The following is a 21,222-nucleotide window of genomic DNA, read 5'->3' as shown; positions in this document are numbered from 1 at the left end:
CAGTTTGTCTCAGTTTAACACCATTGATATGTACATAATTATTAATTTATTCATGCCTTCAAAATCTTATTTTCAACAGATCAAACTCTCAAATTTCAAAGGTGCTCCAATTCAAAACAAAGAGGTTTATCTTATGGAGGGTAACACTTGGTCCCCAAAACTGCTTCTAAATCTCACTACAGACAGCGATGGACTGGCCAGCTTCTCTTTTAATACATCCAGTCATTCTAAAAGTGATATTAATCTGATTGTAAGAGTTTTTTAGTTTTTTTTTTGTTTTGTTTTCTTTTGTGTTTCCTGAAGAGTTCAGTTGCATGAGTTATTTCTGATTCTTTGTTATCAGGCAAGTGTCTCTCAAGGGCCCCGTTATTATAGCCACAACAAGCCTTACATCTCTGTGGATGAAAAACCAGTCCAGCTCTTCCAGCCTGCCACTCCATACACTCCAACACTAAGTGAATTGATTATAGAGAATACTGAGCAACCATTAAAGTGTGACTCTGAGTTTACAGCCACCATCAAGTATTATTTTATTGGAGAGACTGTTGAAGACTTAAAAACGGACATTGTCTATATGGTGAGAACATGTGCAGTATTTATATTATTACAGAGATGTTTTTGTTTAACAGTATTCTTTGGCTGCTCTAGTCAGTTTGTTATTAGAGTGTCATCTGTCTGTTTCAGGTCTTGTCCAGAGGAGTGATCGTTCATCATGGATATGAGAAGATTGAAGTGAAGTCTTCTAATGGAGCAAATGGCACAATGTCGTTCAAACTGTCTGTTAGTTCAGATCTGGCTCCTGTACTGCAGATTCTGGCATACTGTGTTCTGCCCAGTGAAAATGTTGTTGCTAGTAGCAAAAATTTCAACACTGAAAAGTGTTTCAAAAACAAGGTATGTATTGTAGCTTTAGAAATGAACCTCTTTAAACTGTATTGCTGACTCAATTCTAAAATAAATCCTATTCACTGTATTTCACAGGTGTCTCTGCAGTTTTCTCCTGCTAAAGCGGTTCCTGGTGAGATAAACACTCTCCAGCTCTCAGCTCAGCCTGGTTCACTGTGTGGCCTCAGTGCTGTAGATCAGAGCGTCCTGATCCTGAAGTCAGGAAAACGTCTAGATGCTGACAAGGTGTAGATGCTTTAAGATTCAGTATTGATTAAATGCGTCTTCATAGTGGGAATCTACAGTGTGAATCCAGTGATAATATACATTAAATATTACTGCTATGATCCATTAGTGTTTGAGCTGACATCCCAATATAAGGAGATTTAACATTAATCTTCATTCTTTTCTCACCAAAATAGAATTAAAAGTTTTGTTGTGTGAACTTGGTCCCGTCACAGGTCTTCAACTTGCTGCCAGTGCAGTCGGGGTCAGATTATCCTTATACTGTTGAAGATGAGCGGGAGTGTCTGCATGTGAGACCCCGTCGAGCTGTGCCGACAGACAACGCCTATGAATCCTTAAAGGTAACAGGTGGATTATATGTGTGGCAGTTTACTAGATAATGATTGGGAGAATATACTGTATATGTGCAAGTAATTATACTTGATTATACTGACAATTAAAAGTAATTTGTATTTTCATGACTTTTATTGTGGTTTTTGACAGAGAGTGGGATTGAAGATGGCAACAAATTTGGATGTGCAAGTCCCTCAGTGTCTGTCATACAGAGGCTTGATGTATCACCGAGACCGTGGTATAGGTACATGTACAGTTATTACAATCCAAGCTGTTATGTTTTAATATGTAGGTGCTTGTTATGAAATATATATAAAAAATATATATATGTTAAATTTGTGAAATTGTGGAACTCTTACAATTCGTACAATTACACAATTATAGTGATGTAGTAGAAAAAAAAACATTCAGACTCAGTGTTATTATTGATACAAAAACTTAACTATATAAATTTTGCAAAATTAAATGAACACATTAACTTTGGCAGCCCTAAAATACTAAACCTAAAATAAAAATTAAATAAATTGAAACTAGAAAACATCTCAGGTTACGCATGCAACCATGATTCCCTGAGAATACGATGCGTCACCTATGGGTCGCTATGGGGATTGCCTCCGGCCATGACAGTTGTCTGAAGCAGTGTTTCCAACACCTGTGCCACTAGTGTCAGATGTGCCGTGGAAAATTATCATATTCCAAAAATAAAGAAATGATGTTTGCGTAAGCACAGTGTTTTATTTACTCAAGAAACACTGTTCATAAAGGCTAAAAAAAAATTTATTTGAAGAGCGGTGAATAGTAGTCTTTGCTGTCTAGTCTAGAAGCAAATATAGTGTTTTAAATATAGTGTAGCAAATCTAAAGACTGTTTATGTTCAATATGATCTAGATGCATGTATTTTCTTTCATGTGTTATGTGTTCTGGTTGTATGGGGCTTTAAGGAATGGGCTGTTCTTCTAAAGAACGAGCCTGCGCAGTTAAGCGTGGGCAGGGTTGGAGAAAGGGGAATTCGAGAAGTTTGTTGTTCGCTGGACTGTGTGAGGCAAGAGCATCGGCTACACAGGTGCTCACGTTCATAAAAGAGCATTAAAACTGTTAAGTGAGTCTATCATTTTCTCCGATCGCTACAAAATTGTGCATAGCGCTTCATCTTTTGTATAATGAGATTTTGATCGTGAGATTTCAACAACAAGAAAACTGAGCACCCATATTAAACTTTATCTCCTGTTCGTTGATGAAAACGTAATGCGATACAGACAAACTATATCTGTCATTCGCTGGTCAAAAACCTTGTAACTCAATTTAAGCTTGATTTTCTTGCACGTGTCTGACCGTCCAATACAATCCAATTTTATTTGTGTGACCCCTAGGGGGCGCTTCAACGCACACAATTTGAATATTTAAACTAGAAAACCCAAACAGCGCTCCCCTTCAACTATTTAGAAAGGTTGTATCCAATGAAGGGATGGAAATGGGACTGATGTACTCAAATATAGTTTTATTAAACACTAGACAATACACTGATTGGCAATCGGAGCAGACAAATGTTCCCCGTAGGTAACAGTGAACAATTCTACAATAAATAAATCACAGTGAATAAAAGTCTCATAGTAAATGAGCTACAAGATATAAAAAGTCTAACAATACCTAGAGTACAGTGAATAAAGTTGAATAAATAGATACTGTTCACATACACACACTCAAACACTGCAAGAAACACTTCAAACCAAATCGGCCATACATAAATACATTAACACAGCATTTCACACTAATAACACACTAATAAACATTGCAAAATAGACACTGTCCCCAAAGGAGATATTGCACAATGCCCATAGGCCGAATATTGAATTATAACGATTGCCAAACTGACAAAAAAAAAAAAAAAAAAAAAAAAACATTTAGATTAACAAGCTACCACTAGCAGAACTCCATCCCAGGCCCACCTAGATCCAGGTCATCACAAAACGGTGGTAGCAGATCCCCAAGACACACACACAAACATCCAAAGAAATAAAAAGTAAAACAGAATGATTAAACCCAGGAAAAACAGTGGCTAGTGACCGACGAATGCAATTCTCGTTTTTCTTTGGACACCAGCCTAGATGAATTAGAGCTATATGCCCCGTAACAATAAAGTTAAACGGTGTGGATGACTAATAGCTGTGCACTCTTCCCAGTGTTGCTTGTTGCTGCAAACCCGTATAGAATCACTACTCGCTATTATGGGAGCATGTTTCTATAGACTCGTAACTGCTGGTACCATTTACTGGTCACCATACACACAGACGCCCGTTTACACAGCCAATACACCAAGAGGCTCACTCTTCAACTCACACCGCATTAATGTTTTTCTATTCATGTCTCACGACACATTTAAAGGGACGCGTCACTTACGCCACCTGATCCAAATAATCAGTGCCAATGAGCAGGCCTTAAAGGTACACTTGCCATCTCAACCACCCTACCCGCTACATTTGTAAAGCACATTTAAAACAACCAAGGTTGAAAAAAGTTCTGAACAATGACATGATTTCGGACAGATTCTAAACACAAGTAACAAAAAACAAACATTTAAAAGAAGAGACAAACTAGAAGATAAAAATGCAGAATACAACTCTCAAGCAGGTTTAAAGGCCAATGAATAAAAATGAGTTTTAAGTCGTGATTTAAAAATGTGAAGGCTGGTGGCCAATCTCACACACAAAGGCAAATACTTCCACAGCCTTGGGGCCACGACTGAAAATGCTCGATCTCCCCTATTTTTGAGCATCCCTTCCACTTCAACATAGTTTGCCTGTGAACGATGGTTGCGAGCAGAAAATGGCTTTCCCCAAGATCTCTGCACCTCAGTGTGAAGATCTGGGAGAAAGGGAAGACTCATACGAGCTGGACGGTTATGTCCCAACAGGAAGCGTTCATCGAGGCGGCTGTGAGGGAGCTCGCGCTTCTCGCGCTTCCATGGCAGATCAAATCTCTCCGTGGCGTGAGACATAACATCCAGCAGCTCGTCATATGTGGGGCAGGTGGGCTTAGAGTTCTCAGAGACATCCTCAATCTCAACACCCTCATCCTGCTCATCTTGGCTTGAGGCGAGGAGTTCGCTTGCTGCCAGATCAGATGATGTGAGGGATAACACATCATCCTCCAGGAGCTTGCTTTCGCCTGCCCCCGACAAATGAGAGATATTCATACCTTCCTCAAACTCATTGGAAACTCACAAATTGCTCGTCCATCTGTGAGCCCCACAATCTCAGTCTCCTACTCTCCTCATCTGCAGCAGGTCCCGTCCCGATTCCCTCGAGAAAAGGGACAAACGAGAGTGAAGCTTCCTCATGGGAAAGCATTGGCAATGCACGCAAACAGTTCCCTCAAGGACTGAGCTTGCATGCTCCTCGCCCATGCACAGAACACACACAGTTACACGTGTGTCATCAGATGTCAGGAAAAGCTGATATGGAGGAACACACTTCTTGAAACTCATGGTGCTAGTGCAAGCCATAGTTTTGGCTTTCTATTTAGACACGCACTCAAACAGACGGTCTCCTGAAGACAAGAAAGAGGATGACGTATTTCACAGGTACCCTTTTATACTCATGGTCTCATCTTTGGTGACGTCATAGGCGGCCACCTGCAAAAGTCAAGTTCATTGTCGTGTTTAGACTCATGCTTCAGACACCTGTCATGCCGGAGGCATTCCCCATAGCAACCCCCTTTCGAAAGGGAACTCTGACAACACTAAAATAAATCTGTATATGAAAATAAAATAATGTGTATGAAAGTCATGATCTGCTTTCCATTTGCTGTTCACTTATGACTCTATAGAGACTTGGTTATTTTGCTTTTCACATACATATCACTCAAAACTACAAAATATCACTTTTTTCCAGTGATGTATCAAAGTGCTCCAAGGAGAGGGAAGGCAGGGAGTGCTTTTGTTGCAAATGACAGACATTCTCCAGCAGTGACGATTCGGACCTTCTTTCCAGAAACATGGATCTGGGAACTTGCTGAAGTGGGGTATGTGAAGCGTAATCAGTACTCAGTATCATTTAACATCACATCTATCTTATTATTTATCTTTAATACATCATCTCCCCTCACACCTACAGGACAGAAAATACCGTGCTTGCTTTGCAGATTTTGAATCCAGTTATTTTATCATCTGTGTGCTGAATATTGTTATTTAATACAGGAAAAATGGCTGGGTCAGAATAAGATATGCATATTGTTGTAATTCCTCCACAGGGACTCTGGATCAGCTCAGGTTCCTGTCACGGTTCCTGACACCATCACCTCTTGGGAGACGGAGGTCTTCTGTCTGTCGTCTGAAGGTCTGGGTCTCGCTCCTCCTGCTCAGCTGACAGTTTTCCAGCCCTTCTTTCTGGAGCTCTCTCTGCCTTACTCCATCATCCGTGGGGAGATCTTTGAGCTGAAGGCCACGGTCTTCAACTATCTGTCCAAGTGCATCATGGTGAGATTTCAGACTCAGTCTAATCAAATCATATCAAATATGCCTCTAATCATGTGTGATTGATTGACAGGTTAAAGTGACTCCAGCTCCGTCCTCAGACTACACTCTCAAAGCCTCCTCTGATGATCAGTATTCATCCTGTCTATGTGCTAATGGAAGAAAAACCTTTAAATGGATCCTCACTCCTTCTGTTCTTGGTGAGTTTTCCAGTCTGAATCATTGTTTCTCAGTGTTTGTGTCTGTTGTATCTTCATGTATATTTCTCATGTTTTAGGAGTCGTGAATATTACAGTCAGTGCAGAGGCAGAGGCGTCCCAGACCGTGTGTGACAATGAGATTGTGAGCGTCCCAGAGAGAGGACGCATTGACACGGTCACACGAAGTCTGCTTGTACAGGTCAGCGCTTGTCAAATGTCTCTTAGATGTCATTTACCCTTGATCCTAATGCTGCTTATGTCAAAATGATGTGTTGATGTGTTTATTTTATGCTGCAGGCGGAAGGAACTGAAAAGACAGAGACTCAAAGCTGGTTATTGTGTCCAAAGGGTTAGTCTGCAAATATTCATATTTTGGTGTATAAGCACCAATAATGCTGGAACCCTTTTGCTTTTGTTCAGTTTTTTTTTCGGGGATCAAGCAGTGAAGCTTTTTCAACTGACTGTTGCTCAAAGAATTTTGACTTGTCAATATGTTTCGCATATACAGTCTGTAAAGACTAATTGGCTCTTTATCTTATAAAGACAAACTCTAACTTCATGAAAATTAGTACACATTGCATAGCGGACATTTTTAGGCCACACCAAATTTGAGGACCAACAGAGGGAGCTAAAATATACAGTAACCAAAATATTCTTATGTCTCTGACATTGTAATTGAGAAAGCTGAAATTTGTCAGCTTTTCATGACAAATGTAGTTTAGTAGTTCAGTTTTAAAATTGTGGCTATTTTCTTCCCTTTTCCAAAGTGCTTGAAACAGAGTAATTCTTGCTTGCGATTATATTATTATTATTGGGACTTCACAGATGGTATTAGAATGTTAATATTATTGCATTACTCTGTTGATGCATTTCTGTCTGTCTGTTTCATACAGTAGGTGACAGTCTCTCAGAGGAAGTGGCTCTGACTCTCCCTAAAGATGTGATAGAGGGATCAGCCAGATCCTCTGTTTCAGTCATTGGTAACATTTACAAATACAAGCAGTATTGAGGAGATTGGGTTTTGAACTTATAAAATGTAGTGAGTTTTATTTGTGTATGGTTTATAGGAGACATATTGGGTCGTGCACTGAGGAATCTTCACGGATTATTGCGGATGCCGTACGGCTGTGGAGAGCAAAACATGGCTGTTCTTTCTCCCAATATTTACATTCTGCAGTATCTGGAGAACACAGAGCAGCTCACCTCAGCCATCCGAGAGAGAGCCACAGGCTTCCTGAAAAGCGGTGAGACATAAATCATGTCAAGGAAATACTGAGAAAATACTGCCAAATTATACAATTTCATTCAGTAAAGTTGAATAATCAGACACATTGAATCAAACTGTTTAAGCGTTAACCATTATCACCAAACAGGATACCAGAGACAAATGAACTACAAGCATTCTGATGGATCATACAGCACATTTGGTTATGGTGATGGAAATACATGGTAAATATATTTCCACTATTACTTTTGTTAAACAGAAATAATATTAAGGTAATCTACAATAATAAACCCAAGAGAATAGTAAAAAAAAAAAAAAAAAAAAAAAAAAAAAACATTTAAGAATGTATCTCTTAGTTCAAACTATTTGTTTTGATATTTATGATGAATGGAATTCATTGAAAAACCTGATGAATTTTTTTTATTATATCTTCCACACCACCAGGTTGACTGCCTTTGTCCTGAGGTCTTTTGGCAGAGCACAGAAATACATATTTATTGATCCAAAAATTATTCAGAGTGCAAAGAATTGGTTAATAAGTAGACGGGATTCAGACGGCTGTTTTATCCAACAGGGAAGCTTGTTCAACAACAGAATGAAGGTCGGTCAACTTCTGTCTCTCTATATCTCTCTATCTCTCTTTCTATCTAGAACACCATAGCAGCCACCTAGAAATGGTCTAGTTACTATCTAGAAAACCTGGAATCTAAGACCTTTAAAAGTTTAAGCTTTTATAAAACATTTAGATATTCTCAAGCCAACATCAAAGTTTGTCTAGATAAACTTTCCTTTAATAGTTTGAGTGTTGCTTTATTTATCCTTCATTTCTCATATATTCCAGGGTGGAGTGAATGATAATGTGACCATGACTGCCTACATTACTGCATCATTGCTTGAACTGGAAACTCCAGTCACAGTAAGTTCATCTTCAGGAAACACAGTATAAACTAATAAAAAAAAGGCACTCACAGTGTCTGTTTCTGTTTTTGTCACAGGATCCTGTCGTCAGTAAAGGTTTGTCATGCTTGAGGTCCGTCATTGAGGATGTCAAAAACATTTACACCACTGCTCTGCTCGCCTACACTTTCAGTCTGGCTAAAGACACGGACACTCGACAGCAGCTTTTCAAGAAACTGGAGGATGTTGCTATTTCAGACGGTAAGAGGTTTGTTTCTGATGATTTCTGTTGTCTTTTATGACTGTACTATTGTTTTTTTTTTTTGTCATGCTCATTGAGTTACGCGTGTGTCTTTTGTCCTCAAGGGTCTCATCTCCACTGGTCTCAGTCTGCATCTGCTGAGGACTCTGATTCTCTGGCAGTGGAGATCAGCTCATATGTGCTGCTAGCTGTTCTCTCTGCAGATTCAGTCACTACAGCTGATCTGGGCTATGCTAACAGGATTGTCAGCTGGCTTGTGAAGCAGCAGAATGCCTATGGAGGATTCTCCTCCACACAGGTTACTCAAACTACTCCAATCAAACACATTATTAGCAGTGTGAATGAGTAAAAGTGATATTACTGAAAACATTTAATTCCCAGGACACAGTGGTGGCTCTTCAGGCTCTGTCTTTGTACGCCACCAAAGTGTTCAGCTCTGACGGCTCCAGCACAGTGACTGTACAGTCAGCAGGAGACACTCACCACTTTGATGTCAATCAGGACAACAAGTTACTGTACCAGGAGAAGCAGCTGCAGACCGTTCCAGCCAAATACAGCATTGAAGTGAAGGGCTCAACCTGTGTGTCTGTGCAGGTCTGTAGTGCGATCAGCTTCATTTACTCACTCTCTCTCTTTCTCTCTTGGCATTGTGGTTATTCTGCTGTGAAATGGTTTATTAATTTATTTTTGTTTGTGTTGACTCTCTCAGATTGCTCAGTTCTACAACATTCCCACTCCTACTGAAGCTAAAACATTGAGCATTGACGCTAAGATTGAGGGAGATTGCAAAACATTGGGACAAAATTTCATTTTGAACTTCACAGTCAAGTAAGAAAATCTGTATTCAGTTCAAGTCAAAAGACTTGAACATGATTATGACTTAAGATTTACTAACAAATAAATCTTTACTGAATATCATAAAAACAAATTAAAGCAATATAAACTGAAATCGATACTCGGTTACTCACGTAACCTCGGTTCTCTCTAGAGAGGGAACGAGTATTGCGTAAGCTTGCTTACGCTGCGGGAAAGTCTTCTTTTCTCGAGATACTGAAGCCAAAAATTATCCTTAATTTCATTTTTTGTCAACGCAGTGCAGCTGCGGGCAGCTGAGCTAGAGCGGCATACTGCGCGCTCATTGGCTGCCGCGCGGCAACTGCTTAAGCCTACCAGTGAGCCTGGCGTGACGTCACGCCCAATGAGGGCGCGCGCGCCCTAGCGCGTCACAGCCCGCCAGAATGGGCGGCGTCAGAGCATATATAAGGAAGGCTCGTAGGCTATATTCTCTGTTTTCTGTCGAATGAAGCGACACGAGCTACAGGCTTCAAGCACGGCAGGGAACGCAATACTCGTTCCCTCTCTAGAGAGAACCGAGGTTACGTGAGTAACCGAGTATCGTTCTCTTACGAGAGGTTCTCTCGTATTGCGTAAGCTTGCTTACGCTGCGGGAACCCCTTGTCCACGCCGTGCGAGCCTAACAATCACATATGACTCTATGAAGAGCATAGAGGTGAAAAACAGGTGGCCAGCGGTGCGGGCCAACACATGTTCATAAGCACATCTAGGGAACGCAAGAACGGCAAGGCCGGTCTATGTATACTGACCCTGAGCGTGCAGCTCAACAGACAAGCTAGTCAATAGTACAACCTGCGCATATGGGCAGGACATGAACATGACTAGACTGACAGAAGTTTCGCCTGCAGAGCGGGAACTTCCAGGTTATAAAACCTAACAAAAGTGGAGGGGGACGCCCAGCCCGCCGCCATACAAATGTCATGAATGGAAATCCCGCTGGACCATGCCCACGATGAGGCCATGCCTCTGGTGGAATGAGCCCGTATGCCCAACGGACATTGCAGGTCTTTTGACGCATATGCTGCCGCAATAGCGTCCACTATCCATCTGGATAGCGTCTGTTTCGAGGCGGCGCGACCCTTAGCGCGCCCTCCAAACGAAACGAAAAGCTGCTCTGAGAGCCTGAAGGCTGCAGAGCGCGTGACATAACACCTTAACGCCCTGACCGGGCAAAGGCGGTTGACACCCTCCTCACTGCCGGATGACGGCAGGGCCGATAGGGTAATGACTTGAGCCCTAAAGGGAGTACCTAACACTTTGGGGACATAGCCGTGCTTCGGTTTGAGAATGGCTAACGAGTCGTTAGGTCCAAACTCGAAGCACGACGCGCTGACAGACAGCGCATGCAAATCGCCCACTCGTTTGACTGAAGCCAGAGCTAGCAGAAAAACGGTTTTAAGCGTCAAGTATTTCAACTCCACAGAGTCCAAAGGCTCGAACGGATGCACTTTCAGGGACTCTAGGACCAGGGACAGGTCCCAAATAGGGACTGACGGGGGCCGGGGAGGGTTCATCCTCCTGGCCCCTCGCAGAAAACGGGTGATGAGTTCATCCCTGCCCAGTGAGCGGCCGCGCGCCGAATCGGCGAACGCTGCTATGGCCGCGACGTAAACCTTGAGCGTGGAGGGGGACCTGCCCGCGTCCAACATCTCTTGGAGAAAGTTCAATACCTGTGGGACTCCACAGGACTGAGCATTAGAACCCATTTCCACACACCATTTGTTAAACACTGACCATTTAGACGCATAGAGCCGCCTCGTCGAGGGGGCTCTGGACTGCGTGATCGTGTTAATTACCCCTTCTGGCAGATCAACGAATATCCGTTGATTTCCCACGCATGCAGAGACCAGTGCTCTGGATGGGGATGCAGAATCGATCCTCGAGCTTGAGAGAGAAGATCTCTCCTCACCGGGATCGGCCATGGGGCTGTGTCTGTCAGCCTCATCAGCTCGGAAAACCATGGTTGGTTTTCCCAGCGCGGGGCTATGAGGAGCGCTGCGCAGTTCGTCTCCCTGATCCTCGCTAGCACTTGAGGCAGCATCGAGATCGGGGGGAACGCATACAGCGGAACGCTGGGCCATGTCTGGGCCAGCGCGTCCTCGTGTTTCGAGAAAAACCTCTGGCACTGAGCGTTCTCGCTCGCGGCGAAGAGGTCGATCTCCGCTTTGCCAAAGCGATGCCAAAGCACTTGGACCGTCTGGCGGTGTAGAGACCATTCCCCTGGGGGAACGTTGTCCCTGGACAGTCTGTCCGGGCCGTCGTTGAAGCGACCGGGTACATGAGCTGCCCTTAGGGAGCGCAGCGGGCCCTGAGCCCAGGATAGGAGGCGCTCTGTGAGAGCGCGCAGGGCTCTGGATCTGATTCCGCCCTGGCGGTTCACGTAAGACACTACTGACATGTTGTCCGAGCGGACTAGCACATGGTGTCCCCGTAGGAGTGGTAGAAAGTGCTTCAGCGCTTTCTCGACCGCCAGCATCTCTAGACAGTTTATGTGAAGGCTTTTCTCCGTATTCGACCACCGGCCGCAAATCGGACTGCCCTCGTGAGTCGCTCCCCAACCCATGTTGGACGCATCTGTCGAGACCACTTTGCGGTGTGCGATGACCCCCATCGACACTCCCCGCTGAAACCATTCGGCCGCCAGCCAGGGCTGCAGGGCTGAGACGCAGCGCTGAGTCACTCTGACTGGTGCACGGCCCGAAATCCATGCTTTGCGGGACACTTCCGACTTTAGCCAGCACTGAAGCGGGCGCATTCGAAGTAAACCCAGCTGCAGGACCGCTGCGGCTGACGCCATATGGCCCAAAAGCCTCTGAAAGGTTTTTAGGGGAAAAACTTTTCCCACCTGAACGGAAGCGGCGAGGTGCCGAACACGGCGCGCGCGCTGTGTTGACAGTCTGGCCGTCATCGCCGCCGAATCCAGATCTATACCCAGGAAAGTGATAGACTGGCTGGGGGTTAGAGAGCTCTTGTCCCAGTTCACGGAAAGACCCAGGCTTTCCAAATGACCGAGAAGCGCTTTCTTGTGAGAAACTAGTTCCTCTGTTGACTGCGCTATAATGAGCCAATCGTCCAGATAGTTCAGAATTCGCATCCCTTTCGATCTCAGGGGTGCGAGGGCCGCGTCCATGCACTTCGTAAAAGTACGGGGTGCCAGGGACAAGCCGAACGGCAGGACGGTGTACTGATATGCCTGACCGTCGAAGGCGAATCTCAAGAATGGCCTGTGACGGGGAATAATTTGAATCTGAAAATACGCGTCTTTCAGATCGAGAGAGATGAACCAGTCCCCCGGGCGAATCTGCGCGAGGATTTGACCGGTCGTGAGCATTTTGAACGGTCGTTTCACGAGCGCTTTGTTCAAATATCTCAGATCTAGTATAGGTCTGAGCGCTCCGCCCTTCTTGGGTACGAGGAAATAGCGGCTGTATAAGCCTGCCTCGGCAGCCAGAGGGTGAACCCGTTCTATGGCACCTTTGTGCAGTAAATTCGCTATCTCTGTGTGAAGCAGATGGGCTGCATCTGCTTTCACTTGTGTCTCGACCCGGGCGCGAAAACGCGGGGGGCGGCGAGCGAATTGAAGCGAATAGCCCTTTATCACTGTGTTTAATACCCATTCCGACATTCCCGGAATAGCTTTCCATGCATTCGCACTCATAGCTAGGGGTCGGATAGCCTCCGGGTCCCGCCCGCCGCACAGCGCGGGACGGGGAGCCTGTGGCGGTATGTGCGCGAGTCGCGCAGTGACAGTGAGGGGAGACGGGGGCTCGCTGATAGCGGCAGCCGGCTGAATGACGCTGTGAGAGAGCGTTTTGAGCAACGGCTCGCGGCGCGGAAGCGGGGCGGGCTCGTGAGTGTGTACATGAGAGCGTGCGTGCTGTATAGCGGGCACAGGACTCTTTATTAACGCACAGCCGGCGGTGGAGTGCTTTCGTCCCCGAATGTGTGAGGCAGAGCGGGCACTGTGTAGGTGTGAGCACTGGGTTGTGGGCACGTGACCTACAGCTAACACTCGAGCGGCCGTAGCGCGCTTTATGTGAGTGCACTCTGTGGGGTACACAGGGGGGATTGTGCTTGTGTGTAGTGATGAGCACTGGGGTGTGGGCATGTTTACTACACTCATAGCACTGACGGCGTGAGCCGGATGACCAGATTTTACACTCTTTATTCGATTTATCTGGGTCGCCGTAAAAACGGCGTTTGTGTGCAGGCGAGAGAGTTGAGAAACTGGCTCGTTGGCTGCGGTGGACACTACTGCAGTAGCCTTTATCAAGGGGACTGGCAGAGGGATACAGGTTAGCTTCGACGGCGGTCCGGCCGCGGCGGGACTCAACCGTCTTTTCCTCCTTGCGAGTGCTAGGAGGATTTCGCAGGCTCGGTTTTCAGCGAAACTCTAGGCCGGGGACCCCGCGGGGGTGGCGGCCTGTGTTGGCTGGTGGAGCGGGACCTGGGTCGGCCGCGCTGACGCTGCTGCGATGCTGGAGGTCGGGAGGGGCGCCGCGTGGGACTGCGTGCAGGAGGCTGAGTTTTAGAGCGGCCTGCAGCGGAGCTCGAGCGGCGGGGCAGGAAGAGGTTCATGGCCTGTGACGCCTTCTGAACTTCCGAGAAGCTGTCCACGAGGCCACTTACCGCGGGGCCGAAGAGGCCGGCGGGTGAGAGCGGGGCGTTGAGAAAAACGGACCGCTCTTGCTCTCCCATGTCGGCTAGCGTTAGCCAGAGGTGGCGCTCAATGACAGTCAGCGCAGCCATAGATCGTCCGATCGCTTGGGCTGCTGTTTTCGTCGTGCGAAGAGAGAGATCCGTCGCACTGCGCAGGTCGGTCAAAGCAGATTTATCAAGTTTTCCCTCGTCGAGCTGGCTGAGGAGGTCGGCTTGAAAAACTTGTAAAACCGCCATAGTGTGCAGGGCTGAGGCGGCTTGCCCAGCGGCGGAGAAAGCGCGGCTGGCAAACGCCGAAGTAGTCCTGCAGGCCTTGGACGGGAGGGCAGTCTTTGAGCGCCATCTCGCGGATGGGGGGCAAAGATGCGCTGCAACCGCTGGTTCGACCGGTGGGATCCGGTCATACCCTTTCTCCTTGGCTCCGTCTACGCGAGAGAGAGTAGATGAGGCCGGAGAACGGAGTCTGGCTGAAACTGGAGCGTCCCAGGATTTGGTAAGCTCCTCGTGAAGCTCCGGCAGAAAAGGCGCTGGCCTGGACACTGGAGCTCGTCGACTGGCGGGCAGAAAGCACCCGTCGAGTCTGTTGGGCGGAGTCACCGCTGGCGGGGACCATTCGAGGCCCAGGTGTTCGACTGCTGCCGTGAGGAGGCGGAGAAGCTCGGCGTCCACACTGGCGTGAGTCCTGCTGGACGCTCTGGTGGAGGAGGCGGAGCGGACAGAACCGGACCATTCCTCGCTGTCCGACGCCATTAGTGAGCACGTGTCCAGTAGCGCGTCATCATCCGCTTCATCCCCTGAGGCGACGGCATCGAGGGCGTGAGCCGTCGGCTGCGCGTCGGGAAGCGGGGGCGGAGAAGGAGAGAGCGAGGCTCGCGGGAGAGGCTCCGGCGAGGCCTTGGCTCGAGTCTCGGGCTCCGGTGGTCGCTGCGAGCGGCGTTTCTTCTTACGCGGCCCGAGGACAGTTGGAGCAGATTCCGTGAAGAGGGCGAGTCGAGCCCGCAGGGTCGACATCGGCAGCTCTTCACAGAAAGCGCAGCCGCCCGTGGAAAGCGCGACGGCTGCGTGGTCCTGGCCCAGGCAGAGAGCGCAGAGAAGATGGCGGTCTCCGTCGCTGAGCGCGGAGCGGCATGAGCCGCACGTGGTGCGAGGCATTTGCAACAACGCCTCTGCTCTTTTAGAAAGTGCTGCGGAAGCAAGAACACACACAAAAGAGCTTGCAAAGGATATTCGCCGGATAGCTGAGCTGGCACGGCAGGCTGAAGGCGGCGAAGATCGTCCGGCTTCCTCAGGCTGACCTAAGCTGGCTCGTTAGCTGGGCCTTGAAGGACAACGGCGACGGCTTCCTCTCCGAGATCAGCGATGCGAGTGCTTCGCTGAAAAGACAGAAATCAGAGAATATAGCCTACGAGCCTTCCTTATATATGCTCTGACGCCGCCCATTCTGGCGGGCTGTGACGCGCTAGGGCGCGCGCGCCCTCATTGGGCGTGACGTCACGCCAGGCTCACTGGTAGGCTTAAGCAGTTGCCGCGCGGCAGCCAATGAGCGCGCAGTATGCCGCTCTAGCTCAGCTGCCCGCAGCTGCACTGCGTTGACAAAAAATGAAATTAAGGATAATTTTTGGCTTCAGTATCTCGAGAAAAGAAGACTTTCCCGCAGCGTAAGCAAGCTTACGCAATACGAGAGAACCTCTCGTAAGAGAACTCAGTATTTAAAACTGCAACACTAACTTGAGAAACAAGAAAACATTTTTTTATTATTGACACATGAGTGATAAACTCTGCATGTCTTGTTAATTATACTGGCTTTTGTTCTCGCTTATTTATACATTTATATGAGGCATTTAAGAACCAAACCTTTTCATTTGCTCTTTTCCAGGTATGATGGTCTACAGGAAAGGACTAACATGGTCATTGTGGATATTAAACTCTTATCTGGATTCACAGCTGATACATCAATGGTGTGTTTGAGTGGTTCTTCACAGAATGTGTAAAGTTTCTAGAGTTCACTATTTAGAAATTAACCAGCACTTTTCCCCACAGCTTGGAAGATCTTCCAGATCATACGTACCACTTGTGGAACGGGTCGATTCTAAAGATGATCATGTCATTGTGTATTTGAAGGAGGTGAGAAAACAGCAACATTCATATTATTTTGAATTATTAGGTCGATCCATTAACCTTTTATCCATAATGTCCATAACTAATGTGTTTGTTTCCTCCTGCAGATCCCACAAAATATTCCAATGAATTACCAGATACAAATGAAACAGATTCTTCCAGTGAAGAATCTCAAGCCGGCTGTGGTCAAAGTGTACGATTACTACCAAAAAAGTAAGATTTAATAAGTCAGCGTTGAATGTTTTGATCATGCGATGCACATTGTTTATTCAGATTTACAGGTTTCCATTGTTGTATGAATGTGAACATCTTTCTTTTCCTTCAGGTGATCAGTCAGAGGCCGAGTACTCCTTTCACTGTGAATGAAGCTGCTGAAGTGCATCACCTCATAGTTCAGCTTGGATAAAGATGTTTGAACACTCTAATGCATAATATTATAATGTTTATTCTTTATCCTGTGCAAAATTATTTCCAATATCATCCCAAATTAGAACAACCCCCCAAAAATCAGATTTTGGCCACGTCTCTTGAGAACATGACTAATATTCATGAGAACATTCACAATTCATATGATTAATAAAAGTGATGAAAACAAGTGATAGAGAGCTGAATGAATTGTTGACTGTGTAGTAGCTACATGCTATGGGAACATTTTAGAATCAGACAAGATATTTTATGATGATATCTTGTGAATTAGATTTTTTTTTTTATTTCAACGCTGCTTTATCTTGTCTTCACACCCTGTAAGAGGGCTATTTAGGTCCACTGTAGGTCCTCATGCTGTAGAATATTTCCTTTACTTTTACTTTACTTTACTGAACAGCAAACAGTTAAAATTTGTTATTGATATATCAATAACAAATCACCTTACCTAAAGTCATTGAGAGGTCAGAAACTTCACTCATCAAGAACTCACAATAACATATGTGACCAAACAGTTGCCAACAAGAAAGAGTCAATTTAATCTAAAGGAATAATTCAAAAGAATATAATTGTTTTGTATCGACTACGCCACCTAGGGACTTACACCCCAGGAACTCACTCTCTTTTGATGAAATCCGATGGCTCAGGAGGGGCTCCATTGACAGCGATTTAATTAACACTTTGAAGGCCCAGAAAGGAAGGAAAGACATTAAAATAGTCCATGTGACTATGGTTCAACTTTAATGTTATGAAGCAATGAGAATACATTTTGTGCACCAAAAAAATAATAAAAATAACGTCTTTATCGAACAATATCTACTCTTCCTGACGAGAGCACCACGACAGATGAGTTAGAACTGAAAATAACAAATCAAGAAAAAGAAAACGAAAAAAAATAATGAACCCAGCAGGGCGAACCTAGCTAACAGTACGTTGTGACGACGTCGTTAGTTAGTCGTCATTTGGTCAGCGTGACATTACTTTATGACAACGTTGTGAGGACGTCGTTGTATAGTTCCATTTTTTATAATCTTGGCTAATGTTCCAGAAACGTTGTGGGCACGTCCTCAAAAGTAGTCGCTAGTTTATCCCATGGAGAACGTTGTAGAGACATGGTCCACTGGTCGCCAGGGGCGGAGTGTGTGATGTGAATCACACACGCCAATTCACTCCGTGCACAATATGGCGAGCGTTGACGTTCGACCCATAGACAGTAAAAGAAATGAACACAGCGACTCCATTGGATTCAACAGAGAAAAGTGAAGTCAATTAGAAGCACTCACTTCCTGATGGCTGACCGTACTGCGCAGACTCAAACTGAGCTTGACGACGTAGATGTGACGTGAGCAACCTGTCTGTCTTCTTGTAGCTGTGCCAAGAGAAATCTGAATCATTCCCTTCCGAAACTTGCAGAGACGGAGAGTGTGAGTAGGAGGTGTCCATGAGCTAGGAGCAGGAGTAACTTTTGCTAAGTATTCTGATTAATTATTTTGTCATTTTGCCTCCACGTCCCCCTGATTACCCGTGAGCTTCTCCTCCTGTCTATACGGTAATTTCTCTACTGTGCGACAGAGAGTCGCATGGTTATGACGCAATCGTAAGACTATTTTTACAAAAACTGCTTCTACGGGGCCATAACGTAAGATACAAGGTAATAGAGCCTTTTGTTCATTGTTGTGTTTCTTTAGAAATAAATAATGGACAAATGGAGTCTTTAAACGCCTCAGATGTAAAGTTATTCGCTGTCAAAATGAATGGGAGTCAATGGATGCTAACAGCAGGTGATGGTCTACTAATCAATGGCGGCCCCGGGGAAGCTTCAGTTTCCAGCTGATAGATTACCCCCCTGGTTCGACCTTGAGTGTGTGGTAGCCTACTTGCGGTGAAAACTTCCGGTGATCTGACAGTGAGAGCGAGAGACAACAGCGACCGAGTTCCATTGCCAGAGATAATTTTTCACAATGAGTGTTTTTAGGATTCAAGAGAGGCGACTTGCCTTTCAGACGGTGACAGCCTCAGCACTTCATTGTGTGCCGTTATGTACCGTTTCTTCACGTTACAACAAAGTAGTCAGCTTTCATGCATTTCCCGTTGACCAGAGATAACGAAGTAGAACTACTTCACTACTGTACTTAAGTACTAAAAGGCTGTATCTGTACTTTTCTAGAGTATTATTTTTTTCTCCTACTTCCACTTTTACTTCAGTACATTTTCGGCGAGTGTAATACTTTTACTCCGATACTTTTTTTATGTGCTGCATCGTTACTCGTTACAATTATTAAAATGTTACGAATCATTCCAAACCCACATTATCACTGCCAGAGCGGTAGATGGCTCTGTCACCAGGTTTGATGAAGCTAGCCCAGCGAATCAAACAATCAAGAAGACCGCGCGTGCTCCCGTTCTGCCTTTCGCTCTGCTGCCTGCCTCCAGTGAGAACACTTGAGCTTTGTTAATTTGTTTCGAGATGGAAGAACCAGAACTTCGAATGATCGTGGCGGTGGCGGTGAGGGTGAGGAAGGAGACCACTCCTGGCCCTACTAGTCCATGTTTTCATTTGTCGGAGTGAAAGACAATTCATATAGATTGAAGTGCGTAACTGTTAGCTGTCATGAGGACGCCGATGAACTGAATCGTTCGTTACTTGTTTAAATAGTTTAAAGTTAGGCTACTGTTATATGTAATGTCATACCTTGACAAACTATACATCATTAAAATGATATAAGACTCAAGTTTTAGTATTTGAGCACTTTTATTCTGAGAAACTTATAGGGACAGTTGTCTTAATTTGTGTCAGTTATATATCAGGAAAAAATAGTCGATACCTTTAATATGAATTATGAGCGTCAGCCACACCCATTCAGAAAAAAAAAAAAAAAAAAAACTCATGTGCGGTCGTCATGAAAGCGCTTGACCAAACAACGTCCCTCAGGGCTTTTAGCTCAAAAATGTGCAGATTTTGATAGATTGATAGATTTCATAGGTTTACGTTAGATTTCTATAGAGAGGAATAATATTTATTTAAATTATTATAACCAAAATGGGCCGATGTAATCATTATGAGCGCTGGATCTCTGATGTACTCTGTTTTCAGTCCATACCGGCAGCCTGAGTGCGCCCTATGCACATTAGACCATATATGGAACACATGAAGAAGAGCCATTCCAGAAACTCCCTGACATAAACAAAGCTTCGAGAGATCGCTGTTACATGCTGATAAATACCCAATAAGCTGTAGAGAAAAAAGGCACAAGCAGGGAAGAGAAGAGAGGGATGCTTTAGAGGGGGAAGGGACATATTTGATCTGTTTTTCTTTACAAAGAGTTAAGCTCAGTGTGTTAAGGTGTTCTTGAACATTCATGTCCTTGTACTGCTGCTTCAGCCAAATTAATTGTGAGTGTCCTAAACATTTGAAATTATTTAAACAATATGATGTTCAAACTTTTGACTGTTTTCTTTAATAACTTCATAACACAATACTTGTACTTTTACTTTCAGTACTTGAGTAGTACATTTTAAAATAAACTACTTGCAATACTTAAGTACAAAAAATGTTGAATACTTTAGTACTTCTACTTAAGTATTCTGCTTAAAGAGCACTTCAACTTCTACTCAAGTCACTTTTTTGATAGAGCACTTGTACTTTTACTCAAGTCTGGGTCTCTAGTACTTTATACATCTCTGCCGTTGACGCTGCAGTACGGGCTGAGTGGTAGAAGATCCAGAGGGATGACTTCAACCCGACCAAATTTTTAAATGCATATAATTTTCAGTGTATTTCACCTGTGTGTTTCTATGCTTTCTATTACTTCATTTATTTCATTTATGTTTCATAAATCATTATCTGTCTGGTGTTTATAAGCAGCACATACAATATTTTACTACGTGTAAAATATACACAAACTTAGCTATATTAAATTGTTTGTGGTACCTAGTTAAAAATGTAAAATATGTGATGATAATATTGATCGAGCAATTGATGTAAGTATGTGAAAATATATGCGCAGAATTGAGAAAATAGTATTTATGGAGATAAATTGTAGCCTATCACCGACAGGGGTGGGTGTTGTGAGGTTTTAGGCTTGTTCGACTTCATGCAGCTCTGCGCAGACCGATCGGCGGCTGACTTGAAGCAGTGCATGCCGGTTAGAAATTTTGTCCGACTTGATACAGCGCCGACACCACGTGACTGTGACGTATGCCATCAAAGTACCGCGAGAACGATTCCAGAGTAGCCGGAGAACTCAGCCAGCGCAGCTTCTCAACAGCGGCTGCACGAGGGCTGATGACGACACAGCTTTTCCACGATTGGCCGGATTCACCGCATGACAATGATCACGTGTGTTTCGTGTTTATTTGAACACATTTAGTTCCTCTAAAGCTCACAGATGAGTTTTTTATAACAGTAAACACTCTTTTCATGTCGTTGCGTTGCTATATTGTGTCATGTTTATCAAATTAAAACTGATTAAAAAACGTAGATTCCACTTCATTGATAGTAGCTTATGTTGATTAACTTAAACAGTAGATTAGCTTGAACAGACGCTGTATGAAAAGCAGTACATAAAGTATTGAATGAAAATGTCTCTGAAACATCTGTGTATTTGGCAAATATTGCATTTATTTCACTTCAGCTAGTAGGCCTATG

The 21,222-nt window shown here is 44.7% G+C and overlaps 1 protein-coding gene across 2 annotated transcripts in view; it reads left to right on the top strand.

The window, feature by feature from the left end:
• Positions 1–17,434, top strand: part of LOC308692996 (alpha-2-macroglobulin-like) — a 28,977-nt gene extending 11,543 nt beyond the window's left edge. Inside the window, exons 11-34 of one of the 2 annotated variants that reach the window (XM_081369676.1) lie at positions 80–250; positions 344–577; positions 685–894; positions 982–1,131; positions 1,347–1,472; positions 1,615–1,708; positions 5,355–5,484; positions 5,713–5,938; positions 6,009–6,135; positions 6,213–6,334; positions 6,433–6,484; positions 7,029–7,115; positions 7,203–7,379; positions 7,509–7,584; positions 7,805–7,961; positions 8,202–8,276; positions 8,356–8,518; positions 8,624–8,817; positions 8,901–9,113; positions 9,229–9,347; positions 15,910–15,991; positions 16,074–16,157; positions 16,259–16,364; positions 16,477–17,434. In XM_081369676.1, coding sequence (XP_081225802.1) covers positions 80–250; positions 344–577; positions 685–894; positions 982–1,131; positions 1,347–1,472; positions 1,615–1,708; positions 5,355–5,484; positions 5,713–5,938; positions 6,009–6,135; positions 6,213–6,334; positions 6,433–6,484; positions 7,029–7,115; positions 7,203–7,379; positions 7,509–7,584; positions 7,805–7,961; positions 8,202–8,276; positions 8,356–8,518; positions 8,624–8,817; positions 8,901–9,113; positions 9,229–9,347; positions 15,910–15,991; positions 16,074–16,157; positions 16,259–16,364; positions 16,477–16,517 — 3,216 coding nt within the window. In that variant the 3' untranslated portion in view covers positions 16,518–17,434. The remainder of the gene's footprint in view (positions 1–79; positions 251–343; positions 578–684; positions 895–981; positions 1,132–1,346; positions 1,473–1,614; positions 1,709–5,354; positions 5,485–5,712; positions 5,939–6,008; positions 6,136–6,212; positions 6,335–6,432; positions 6,485–7,028; positions 7,116–7,202; positions 7,380–7,508; positions 7,585–7,804; positions 7,962–8,201; positions 8,277–8,355; positions 8,519–8,623; positions 8,818–8,900; positions 9,114–9,228; positions 9,348–15,909; positions 15,992–16,073; positions 16,158–16,258; positions 16,365–16,476) is intronic. The other variant, XM_081369677.1, reaches the window with a different exon arrangement.
• The last annotated feature ends 3,788 nt before the right edge of the window (positions 17,435–21,222 follow it).

Source organism: Scardinius erythrophthalmus (assembly GCF_964197995.2).
Source record: "Scardinius erythrophthalmus genome assembly, chromosome: 7".
NCBI classification, from domain to species: domain Eukaryota; kingdom Metazoa; phylum Chordata; class Actinopteri; order Cypriniformes; family Leuciscidae; genus Scardinius; species Scardinius erythrophthalmus.
Note: the sequence above shows the minus strand (reverse complement) of the source record. Positions and strands in the feature narration are given on the sequence as shown.